This window comes from Athene cunicularia (assembly GCF_003259725.1).
Source record: "Athene cunicularia isolate RWA chromosome 8 unlocalized genomic scaffold, athCun1 chr8_part1, whole genome shotgun sequence".
Lineage (NCBI taxonomy): Eukaryota > Metazoa > Chordata > Aves > Strigiformes > Strigidae > Athene > Athene cunicularia.
The window spans coordinates 23,396,567-23,409,677 of NW_020799109.1; the positions used below are offsets into that span (position 1 = coordinate 23,396,567).

Consider the following 13,111-nt stretch of genomic DNA (forward strand, 5'->3'; position numbering starts at 1 on the left):
AAAAAAAAAAAAAAAAAAAGAAATTATCCTCACCTAATGTGTAATGCAATCAATTACTCCTTAATTCATGAAAGTAAGATTTTTTTTTTTTCCAATACTTATTTTCTTCTTAGAATTGGCTTTGGAACAATAGTAACTAAAAATGCAATACATTTCTAAAATAAATCTAAAATGTCATATCTTATTTTCTGTTCACGTACCTCTACTCTTAAAGTTGCCTACAGTAGCTTCACTTTTAAATAATAACACTAAAACATACTTTTAGAAACTCTTTTTCACATTTCTGTAGCCTTGTTTGCCTAGAATAACTATCATAGAATATATAACAGTAGATTTATTTAATGTATCTCTAGAATACCTATACCAAAATTCATTGATTATTCTGGCAAATAATGACTAATTACAGATACAGTATCCATACATGGAACTGTTCTGGAAAAGCTTGGTTTATCTATTCAACCTCTCTATAAATAAAACCCTTCGTGGTAATCACTGAGGACTAGAAATATTTTCAGAAGTTGCTATAAAAGAATAACTAACTGCTAAATGAATCTTCCCAGTGCCTGTTCAAAGGATGACTCATCTGCTCCAATATACTTGTGGGAATGACAGTCAACATTCTTTGACTTGGACGTCTCACATACCTTTTCAGATAAAGAATTTAAAGTCATCTCCTTTAAAAAAAAAAAAATCAAAAATAAGAAAAAAGGACATTTTCAAGAAACCAGTAATCTTGGTGATAATACATTCCATGAATAAGGATGTAAAAAAAAAAAATCTTCTCTTTACCAAAGATTTTTTTAAAAAGCACATAATAGAAACATTAAATCTCCAGGAACATTAACCAGATTACCAAGCAGTCCAGGGACACTGAAGACAGCAGCTGGTCTCAGCTGGATGTGACCCTGAACAATCTCATCTGACTTTGAAGTCGACCCTGCTATGAGCAGAGGGTGGACACAAACGGCCTCCGGACATCCCTTCTAAGATGCTTATAATTATCACTAATAACAATCACTAGTGATAATACCTAACTGGTAATCTTCAGGCACTGTAAATATGCTCTTTATTGTTTTGGGTGGCCATTAAGAAACTTGGCTCAATGTAATCTAATTTAAAAGGTCAAGGAATTTTTAATTATTTTGCAGTAAGTCACAACCTCCATTTTAAGTAAGTTTGCTAATATGAGCACAGATCTATAGCATTTATAGCATTACTAAGAGATATGTAACACCAATGTTTTTCTGTCGTACAAGTAATTATTTAGTCAAGAGATTACTTGGGGAAATCATCATCAGAATAAGATTATATATGAAATATTACTGATTATATGAATCAGATTGTATAAAATATCTGACTTCCTATATAGGACCTACAGTTTATTAAATGACAGATATTCCAGAGGGTTAGTCCTAAGGCATTACAAAGCTTTGATGCTACTACTTTTACTTCTGGTAATACCTAGGTCATTTCAATTAAAGACCATTATGCATGCCCCACAGTATTCAACAACAGAAGTAGGATATTGGAAACTACAGTCTGAAATATTACAGGTTTTCAGCAACAACCCTGATGTTGCTCAATGGCTGAAAGAGAAAAAGGCTCAGGGGACAACAGGACAATGTAGTCAAACATTGCTTTTCCTTTTTTAGCTTCTAATTTTTCTATGTATTCTCTAACCTTTATTCCATTTTAAAGCTTCAGGTCAAGCCTAAGTGTTCCTAAACCTACCAAAATTTTAACAGTGAATTAACTGTGCAAGTAATTTGTCTGTGTGTGCTTGAATCTTCTTTACTATAACCAGTCAGTCAGTGTTTCAGGAGGAGGAAGAAGGTGGTCTGTCAGGTTCATGGAATTAGTCTTTCAGTGGGCTAGGGTTACCATGCCACCTCAGTAACTATGGCCTTTAGATACCTTTTGTCATACACTCTGACTATTGTGTTTGCACTTCCTATGTGTGTGAATTGGTGGATCTGACCAGTGGAAGCAGGTTATTTTTAATGAATACATAGACTGTTTGAGAATCTACCAAACTGATTCAGTTTTTCTTTCTTCCATTTTCTTGATTGATAAGGAAATAACACAAAAATGCAAGAATATGATATAACAATGTAATTATATCACAACTTGACTGATTCAATTGCAGAAGACTACCTAACAGTAAATGGCACAGGGCAGGCCATCATCCTTTCCTTGACTTGTTCTCTATGGGGGAGGACTTTTGGGACAGCCATCCCCACCCAGCCAGTTTCGCTTCACCCTTGACAAATGGGCCAGAAGATACTGTGGGATTCCTCTTCCACATCAGATGTTTGAAGCCCCAGTCTTTTTGTCGTAGCTTCCCTGAAGGTCTTCCACTAAGATGGAAATAATAGTGAAGCGCACCTTCTTCAAAAAGACATGTAAGCCTAGATCCTTGATGCTAACCAAGTTGTGACAACTGCAATCTACTCACTACCCAGCTGAATTCCTTGTTGGTAGAAATCAAGAAATAGTGCTCTCCCACAAATATCACCACCATGTAGGTGATGTGTCCATTAAGAAAAATTTTGTTCAACTCAGAAAGGACACAACCACTGCAGTACTTACAGAAGATGATAAAAATGTGGTCCAAATCTGATGTTCAGAGCTAGGAAGGTGGGAAATGAGAAAAAACTATAACAGAACATAAAGAGAATGTAAATACTGTTTCCCAGATCGGGACCCAAATAAAAGTTTCCTTTCCTCCTGCCACAACCCCATCCCCTTCACTTACTCTGTTTCAACACCCATTCTTCTAAGGGTTATCACTCCCCACTACCCCAGACCCAAAACAGATTGACCAAAGAAAATGAAGCTCTAAAGAGACACAGCTAATTCTTCCACTGAAAGACAAAAGGGCTTTTAAGAAATGTAGACATTTGATGGTTTTATCAAAAAAAAAAAGTAAAATATATCAGCAGAGGTGGTAGGAAATAGATAAACCACACAAAAGTGTGAGAGCAAAAGAAAAAGCTCACTCTACTGGTAAATACATTTCTTCTGATAATAGAAATATAATTCACTCAAAAGGCCCTAAAACAGGATGTTACGGTAAGATATGTGTCTTTAGTACGAAATCCGTTTTCTTCTGATATTGTCATTTTATCTCTGTAGACCAGATTTAACAGAATCTGTTCCTGTTTTGTTCCTGATGTTAGAACCATCTGTATTGGTCTAGGATATCTTCTTAGCACAAAAAAATTATATTGTAAACCACAGAAGATAAATTGTTATGCACAGTATTTTATGTCCATTTGGTGTTTTGGGAATCATCAATTGCTTGTTTTCTTGTTCACTGTGGAGTCATGTATTGTTCAAGTGCAACCTAGACTAGTCCAGTAATGGATGTTTGTAATCTATGTCTTTGTCCATATGCTTGCCTGTTTAGAACAATATCACAGATGTAAATAACAAAACCTGATTTTTCCTGGTGCATGCAGATCCTCCAAAGTTTGATAGGATATGGCCGAATATTTCTTCCCTTGAGGTTTCTAAACCAAACCAAGGTAGGATGCTGTAAAATTCCTAGTGGTCTAAAGTTACTGAAGTTTCTTTCAAGGAGTGTCACATGGTGGCAAAACTAATAACAATGAAAATCCAGCTCATTTTTCTTCTGATGCTAAGTAATGCTATTCTGTGAGAAAATAACCATAAAATGAACCTTACCTGAAAAGGGGGTCTTTCAACTGTCAGGTTGCGTACATTACTGAAAAAGTCTGGAAAAGTAGATGCACAGATTATAAGTACTGATATACCGAAAGCCCTACCTAATGTTGGACTTGTTTAGACAGCATAGACTATATTTTCATTAACTTTTGAGATTTTTGAGTGAGAAAGATTGTCATTGCCTACATCAAACCCATTTTTAATGTCTTGTTTCCACTTTGTTTTCCCAAGTGAGCCAAGAGGCATTCTCAGCTTGCATGACATCAACGATACAAGCAGGTTCTCTTCAGGACAGACTCATAGTTTTCTGCAATTTAAGTGCCACACAAAAAATTACTGAGACTGTGGCATGATGATTAGCATTGAAAGAGACAGAAAAACTTCTTAAGATTACTAATAAAAATAAGATTCTTTGTTATTTGAAGTTGTATTCAGCTGTACTTCACATTTCAAAAGTATTGTTCATTATAAAATATAATGTCCTTTTGTTCTTCTCATTTATGGCCCTTTGCTCCCCAAAAAAATCCTTGCAGAAATCTGGCATATGGCTTGCTTTGACTGTTCAAAGGTTGTCCATTCTGTGCTAAAACACGTACAGCTGGAGAGTAAAATTAATGAAAAAGTAATCTAGAAAATAGCTACTAAACTGAGTAAGATATATTGGGAATCTGTTGGAGAATTACGTTGGAAGGGCTGTAGTTAAACCCATTGATCACAGTGACTAAATCAAAACATAGGCACATACATATAAAATCTACCATGCTGTATGTGCAAGTTATGTGCCCAACAAAACAGAAATACTAATTGATCTGTGCCTTCTGTAAGGATTAGCAATGTACTTTAGTTTGCATTATTCACATATATTATAAATTAGATATCCCTGATGAAGTGATACTTAGCCTTCCAATAACTTCATCTAGCCCGTGTTGTATTTTCCAAGCTTTTGCATGTGTTCCTTAAACAAACAATCATACCCCAGGTTGATCTGTGCTCCTCTGATGTCTGTAAGGATGTTAAATCAAAACATTGCCAATGAAATTATATTCAGCATTTCTAATGGATTTCATAGCTTAATTATACTGCTTGTGATCTAAGACAACTTCATTGCAAAATACATCTCGAACAGCACAAAATTTTTTAGTGCTCCTTGCCTAAAAATAAGAGGTTTCGTAAATTTAGCTTTGACCTTTTGTTAGGGAGCACAAACCACAAAAACATACAAGCATTTCTATTCAATTTTTGTGTTTGCAGCATATTGTTACAGTGTTCAACATTTATTGTAGATTAAATACTTCAGTCAAGGATAGTGTATGAAGAGAATAATTACAGAAATTTGCCTATATTATTTTATTCTGTTTTCTTTATGCTATTAGGCCAGAATAAATATGCATATAAATTTAATAAAACTCTTTGCAGACCACTCTGATTACCATATAGTCATTGGTCATGGATTGGGAGAAATCATCAAATAACCTCTATCACAAAACTGCCAAAGTGTGTAGATGTGAATTATATTCCCTTTCTTTATATAGGATATTACAGTCCAAATGATTCAGTAGTTGCTAGCGTGTAACTCATTTTCCCTAACTTTCACTATTTCCTTACAAAACAATAACCAATGTTAAACCAAAAGTTAGAAGATAAAGAAGTTTTGGTCTTTTGTTCCTATATGATACCTTTTCTAATTTACTGTTCATTTTGTTACCTATCTAGTTGCTCCCAAATTATCTATGTCAACTGTTTCTTCTGTTCAAGTTGCAAACCACAAGAGAGGTAGGAATTCTTGGATTCATACAGTGAATTCCATAGTGCTCTGTGTTGTGAAAACATTGCACTGTATGAATCTGGAATATCTGTGAAGTGTACCCATAAGCTTACTGGTGAGGCATCTTCATTGATAACACCAGAAGCATTAAGTCACATAAGCATAAGCCATACAAAGAAAATAAATATGCTGCTTAGAGAGTCGCTGCTGGCATATAAAGTGACATGGCATTTGTTTCTAAAGGAGTCAAATGTATGAATATGACCATTCAGATTGTTGCCTAGAAAGCAAATGTTTGCTAGAGCCTTGTTTTCCTCACTGATATGTGTAAATTGTAAAAGAGGATACATAAGCAGATTAGTTGAGGGCAAACAATACATAAAACATCAATTGTCCGTATCCTCAAGAAGTATCTGTAAATGCCATGGAGTGTAATGCATAGTTATGTCTTCCAAATGCATTGTAAGTGTGCCTTACATCTTCGTTTTATTGTAACAGCGTGCAAAATCAGAGCGTAGGGATTAAATTTTGAACTGATGTTTCAGTGGTTTATCAAAATAATGGAATTATATGGGCATAATGAAGGATGCCAATATTCCCTCTGACTTACAGGCAACCTGTTTCATCTATCATTCAGTCAAAACCCTGAGTTCTCATCATTGTTTTTCCTCATCAATCTGTAAAGAGTATGTATAAAGATGTTTTGTCTTTCTGTAGCTACTGTGAATATCTCATTATTCATGAAATACTTATTAACAAGGAATAGGGATATTAACAAATGTTTGAACTTAGTTTGACCCATTTGATGAGATCATGACAACCATCCGTACTGTTTGTTATGAAGTAGGTCATTTCTAAGGTTACAATGAAGTCTCCTTTGTTTGCCTTTTGTTAGTATATAGGAGAGGAACATAGTGTTACTGAAAATGAAAAAATATTGTAATGATTTTTGAGTACACTTTTCTTGAAATACTCTTTGTGCTTTTAATTAGAAAATGATACTGATAGCTGTCTCATGCATTACCTGTCTTAGTTTAAAAATTATGCTTCCCTTCCATGTGTGTTGACCATTGTTTCTGTGATGAAGTTTCCTGTTTTATTGGTCATAGCTGAAGCTTCAGCTGAACCTCATCCCCACAGCACAATAGTATGTCATCTCAAAGATGTAAATGCTTAGTATTATAGTAGAGAAAAAAAGTATTCGATTTATAGAAACAAAACAATTACACGATCAACCTCTTTATGAGTCTCTTTCAATTAGTAATTTTATCATGCTTTCTACAACAGGATCAAGATTGTTGCAATAGCATCATTGCATAGGAAATAGTCTTTAAAGGCTCATACAGTCCATCTTTCTGTGAGTTGACAATTCCTGAAGCATCCAAAGACAATTATCAAATCTAACATGGCTATTTCTTCTCCCTTTGTTCCTTCACATTAAACCTATCTAGCTATCTTTACCTCTCCTCTGAGGTTTTATTTTCCAAACCATTGACTCCTTATTGTTATTCAGTTTAAAACTGTTTCCAGTTTATTTGTGTCTTTTCTGACATGTGGTACTCAGAACTGAAAGCAGCATTTTCTAGCAATGTAAGCTTGTGTCATTTCATTGTTGGTAAACCATTTGCAGCCTGTTTTTAATACTTTTCCCCCATCTCTTTCAATGATTGCATGGCATTCCCAGTGCATGAAAGTGGTTGAGCTGCTAGCCAGAGACATGTGCCTAAAAACCTTAAGCTCTGCTTATTCTAATAAGCAAGTTACTTTCTGATCTTGGTGTGCTGGTTAAAGTGAATCACATGATAAGCTAGCAAGGCCATACAGCATTCACAAGTATTATCTTCCCAGCTGGCATGATGCTGAATGCAATTCTACATGGTGTGTTTGACTGGTATCATCTCATGTAGCCAGTGGAGAAAATAATTCAATCGTATGAGGACCCTTCATATAGTTTTTTTTGTAAACACAGAGGGATATGTAAAAACGATTCACTGATCAGGCCAACTGCAGTAAGCAGAATAAGTTCATATTATTGCACTAGCAAAATGGGAGGGAAGGCAGGGGGGAATCAAAAATTAGCAAAAAACATTTTTTAAAAATTAAATACATTTAATTAAATGCATTTAATCATTACTTGCCATGCCTTTTTTCTTCCACTGCACCATTGCTAATCTTTGATCAGATGTTAGACTAGTTTTAAGTTAACAGGGGTTTTTCCTACGCCATGTAGCATTTATCAGTCTGATGATCAAGATTCCTAGAGCTTTCTTGTATCTTAGTTAACTTTGAGACAAAGGCTTTCTTTCATACAGCACAGTTGTTACAAAAGAGCAGTATCTACAGGAACACAACCAAGTATAAGAATTAATCTTACTGTGTACCTTTAATATTGATGAGCCACCTCTGCACTTGGGTAGTCTTTCTACTTATATTTAGTAGCATGTGTGTACATCAAACTAAGTCTGTAATAATTATCAGATGTTTCTTCAGTCCAAATCATAACTTGGAGGAAGCCTTGTTACAGAACAAATTACTTTATATGCAGCTTTGTTTCTTGTGTTTTTTAAATGGCTAATTATGTGTAGCAGTAATATTATTGAAGGTTATATCACAATTTCAAAGTGGAACTATTGCAGTCATTCATTCACAAAATATTCTCAATTTCTTTCTGCTAATTTTAACAAAAAAATATGTAGCACAGTCTGATTTAACAGCACTTTATAGTCTGCATATTTGTGAAACATAAAATATAGTATTCTGCTGGCTGTTAGCCATTCGAAAAACAAGGTAAATTATGTCCTCTAAATTCATGTACAGTATGATTATGTTTAGCCACAAGTCTGGCAAATATACCAGTATGGTATTGTCTCACCAAAACAAATTGTCTATTGCTAGCAGAAGACATGTACTTTGTCAGACAGAGAGACTAATACAACATTGCTTCTGAATTTGAGATTCAAAAAGAACAGATTACTTAATCACTAACCAATCTGTCTTATTTTAAAAATCAAAACACATAAAAACTTATAACCATTTTCCCTGTGACTCCTGTTTGCTAGTGCTAATTTCCACTTTCAGATTTGTTGCCTCTGCCCCACACAGGCAGTTTTCGCTTGAGCAAGATGGATATACTAGGGGAGAAGTGCTGCTGGGTGGCTGGCTGACACTGAATCACACTGACCAGCTGCAAAAGACAGCAAACATTAACACTTCTTTCCTCCCCACTCAATTATGTCAAGTGGTAACATCCTGAGACTAATACACCAAATGTTTTACTGTACTCCAGCAATTATAGCCATCAAAATTAGCAGATTGGCGTGAACCACAAGACATTGGTTTAGCAGTGTAACACGGAAAAGAACAAGAATGCATATATGTTAATTAAATGTGTATATGTAAATTGAATGAATGTTTCCTGGCAGCCGAAAGGCAGATCTCAAGATTGAAACATATGTTGTGCTGTGTTGTACAGTATAAGAAAAGATTCGATCTATTTACAGTCCACTACATCAGACAACAGCTAAAGAAATACATGTGTATTAGGTGTGCATAACATGGTCATAAACATGTACCAATATTGTTATTTTTCTATAAACATACAGACCGGCACAAATATTGTATCTGCCAACAATCAGGGGGTTTATTAGGTGCCCCAGCATAATCAGCAACATACCACAGGAAAGGCAGCACATGCCACTTAGCCCCTGTCATGTACAAAAACATTTTACAACCTCTGCTACAGCTTCATCTAATCACAGGCTAAGTTAACATTGAAGCCCTTTCAAGTCACTGCATCCAGTACTCCATTACTGCAGGAAACATACTGTAATGTTTCTCACCAGTTAATAAACTATATCTCTAAAGCATCAGTGTTTTTGCTACAAATTGGAAAAGTGTTCAAGAACCTCAGTGCCCTAATGGCTAGATACCATCTCCTAATTTCCAGTTGAAATTTCTCAATGGCCTGTTAACACGCATTTGTTCTTGTGCCAGTGTTGTCCATTAGCGTACTCGCTTAGGATAGGAAAAGGCTATCTCCTTGATGTATTTATAGTCCAGTGATATCCCCTGTCTTCAGTTTCCTAGACTAAACAAGCCAAATTATCCTTGTCTTCACTTTTTAAATAGGCTCTCTACTTTTCTGATCATCTCAGTAACCTTTTCTGCATTCATTCTGGGCTCAGTCTCAGAGTTGAGTGATCAGACTTCCACAAGCTTTCTACACAAAACATAGCTGTGTCTTCTGTAATGATATTGATACATTTCTAATTTGTCCTTCTTTCTGCATAAAACCAAGCACTGCTTGTGATTAAACACTAAAAGGCACTAGCATTCTATGTTTAATGAAGGGGCTTTTAAAAAGCGGCTATCATGCCAGCTGCATTTCAGCTGGCTGCAGTAAGCATGCTTTCCATTCAGTACACGTCTCAGAATTCTCATGATATTTTCTGGCCTAATTGTTTCTCATCTCAGAATATAAAAATGGGTTAATGCTTACCACCGAAGTAAGTAGCTCTTACATAACACCTCCCTTCCTTTTCTTCTCTTAATCATTTTAGGAGGTGCTGGCCAAAATTGTCAAACTAGAGGTTTGTTTGGTCTTGAAATAAAAGAGCCTGGTTCCCAAGGTGCCTACCAGTTACAGTACCCTGAGCTCAGTAGTATTTTTGAATACACACCATTTATGTTAGAACAAAGCTTTTATTTTACTCACAGTTGTGGGCTTAAGCATGATGAAGTTTGACAATTTTGTCCACTGTATTTAATGCTTTTAATATGAGAAAGTTTTTCGTGGGTCTTGGTTTGTACTCATCTCAAATGTGCAAAAAAGATGTGCACTTCTGTCAGTGGAAACTGAGCCTCCAGTACCCCTGAAAGGTTTACAACTGCAAATGCTTCAGTTCCATCAGGTCTGCCAACAACAGCCAACTTTCGACATCATGCCATGGTTGTCGGGTCACGCTAACCTGCCTGAAACAAACTTCACTTTCATTGCAGATAAACATCTGCTGTTGTCCATGTTACATTGATTAACATGTATGTGCCATTCATTCATACTTCTATTCATGGTTCATTTTACTAAGCATGTAATGTGCTATTACTCTGCTGCTGTATACATTTTGTATACATTTCTGTTCTTCCTTGAAAGACTGTGAATGCTTCGGGCACTCCAACCGGTGCAGTTACATCGAGCTGCTCAATACGGTCATTTGCGTGAGCTGTAAGCACAACACTAGAGGTCAGCACTGTGAGTTATGCAGGCTGGGCTACTTCAGAAATGCTTCTGCAGAGCTGGACGATGAAAATGTGTGCATAGGTCAGTCCCGGGATAACTGCGGCTTTTCTTCTGTGCCTTTTCAGCTACTGGCAGCTGCTAGGGACCACTGCTGCTTACTTGCCAGTTGAGCAAGAATGAGCTTTTTCAATGGATAAGAACATCTGTGTAGACTTCTCACCTCATTTCCATTGCCCCTGTAGCCCCAGGAAGTATTTTGAATCTGTATGGACTATGAACCTCTCTGACTGAGGGTCCTGGGAAGACTTTCCCCAGAAGCCCCTGAGAAGCTGATTGTGCTGCCCTTCTGCAGGAGGGAGGGAGGCATGCTGGAGCTGCGCATGTGAAAACTGAACTCTTGAGTCATAAATACCTGTTCCCAGTCTAACGTTCAGAATTAGGAGTACAGACTTCTGAATACTTGCCTGGAGACCTACAAAAGTCACCAGCTGCATCAATAGGACAAGGGGAGTGATGTTTAATAACTTAAATCTCATAAAAACACGTTGCAGCTAATTCTGTTCCCAGGCACAGGGCTGTAAATGTAGTGTTACCTCCCCTTTCCTTAGAGGGGAAACTGAAATTATGCCCATGTGGTTAGGAGCAGAATTTGTCAAATCAGTTTGACATGATGTCAATTTAGAAAAGGGATTTCTAGGTGAACACAGTGCTTCAGACCTTGCATCTGCTATAAATATCCAAAATGCAGAATTAAAGAAAATGTCAGAGCATAATAAGAAAAGCATATCTTTGTCATGCTAGAAGAATATGCATTGTTCTCATGTCACCACAGACAGTATATAGCAAAAGTTAGGACACTAGGTGAAGACTGAACATAGTCCATAAAGGAAGCCACATACAATGGTCAGTAGTTAACAGGTAGCCAAAACCCACACAGTTCTACTAACAGACAGATGTGGAGAATTTCATTATATCATGTTTCTTATAGACATAAGCATCAGTAGAACCGATTCGGGGATTTTCCTTGTGATTTTTCTTTCCATTTTCCAGGCAGCAAAAAGAAAGAGCAGCTATAAGATATTTTCATGCCAAAATAGACTATGGGTGAAAAAAATATGTTTTAATATTCTTTATAATCCATTGCTGCAATTCAAGCCAGAAATTATTTAGGTTGCTATTATTTGTTTCAGTCTGCAGCTTGACAGATTTACATTTTATTTCCTGATAAACACCCAGATCCATCCACAAACTGCATTTCACATGTCCTTTTAACTTTGCTTGGCAACATATTCAGAAAATGCATGATCTCTTTTGACATTAATTAGTCTGAGCTAATAAGAATTTTAGTAGGCAAATCATGATTTTGTATGACTGTGCTGAGGAGATTAACCCAATCAAATGTTCTTGGAAAAAACCCACTGTCCCTCATATTTGTTTGATGTAGATGATGGACATCATCAGTATGACATCAGGGCTGGATAATTTCAGCTGCCTAAATAGGCCTAATGGGTATGACACTAAATCACTCTATTTTGGATTTTTCATCAGCTCATTAAATTGTTTTCCCATGTACACTGAAATGCTGACAGCAACTGTAGCTATGTAAGACAAGGAAGTTAATAAACCAGGAGTCAAAAATAAGGAAATTTTAAATTAACTTGCAAGTGACATTTTTAGAATGTCTTAGTAGAACAAATGTGCACCTTGAAATTGCCCAGATTTTGCAGAAATAAAATTTTTAAACTTTTTATTTAACAACGGTCTTTAAAAAAAAAAAAAAAAAAAAGCAACATGATGCATTTGCTGACTTTCCCATCTTAATGCAAGCAGAATTCTCTTGGGCTCTCATGACAATTGTACCATGTGAGATAACTATAGGATCGAACCCTGGTTTGCTACATATTAGGTAATTTATTTTAAATAAATAATACTCTTGTTGGGCTAAAACAGTTTTCAGGATCATAGTGATCATACGGCATAGAAAATGTACATATTCTAGCTGATTTGCCAACTTAAGAAGACTTTCATACTACTTCTTGTTTAAAGTCAGCAAAGCTGATACCTAAGCGCTTTTCAGAAAACAGAGAAGTTTGTACTTAAAGTACTTCCCTGAACTGGGGCTCCTAAGATATAATTGGGCAAAATGTAGAGTACTTTCACTTCTGAGAGAGTTGATGGATTCACCATCCTTCTACGTCAAGCACAAAGAGTCTTGCTCTATTGGAAACGCTCATTTCTCTTTGACTTAAAAGCAGTGTTTTGGGTTTTGAGTACAAGTGAAATGTTGGCATGAACGTTTTAATAAGCAGATTTCCAGTGATATATGCAAGTCTTATTCCCTTATGAAAGTCATTTTTCCAGGCTAATTCTTTCCTCTTCAGCCATATATGTAGAAAAGTAGAAAGATGTTTGGATAAGCTAGT

At 36.0% G+C, this 13,111-nt stretch overlaps 1 protein-coding gene across 12 annotated transcripts in view; it reads left to right on the top strand.

The window, feature by feature from the left end:
• Positions 1 to 13,111, top strand: part of NTNG1 (netrin G1) — a 167,508-nt gene that overhangs the window by 125,494 nt on the left and 28,903 nt on the right. For 8 of the 12 annotated variants that reach the window (XM_026854162.1, XM_026854160.1, XM_026854157.1 and 5 more), the window contains exons 6-7: positions 3,462 to 3,527; positions 5,401 to 5,460. The exons of 2 other annotated variants lie outside the window; for them this stretch is intronic. In XM_026854162.1, coding sequence (XP_026709963.1) covers positions 3,462 to 3,527; positions 5,401 to 5,460 — 126 coding nt within the window. The remainder of the gene's footprint in view (positions 1 to 3,461; positions 3,528 to 5,400; positions 5,461 to 13,111) is intronic. 2 more of the 12 variants (XM_026854164.1, XM_026854167.1) reach the window with 1 other exon arrangement.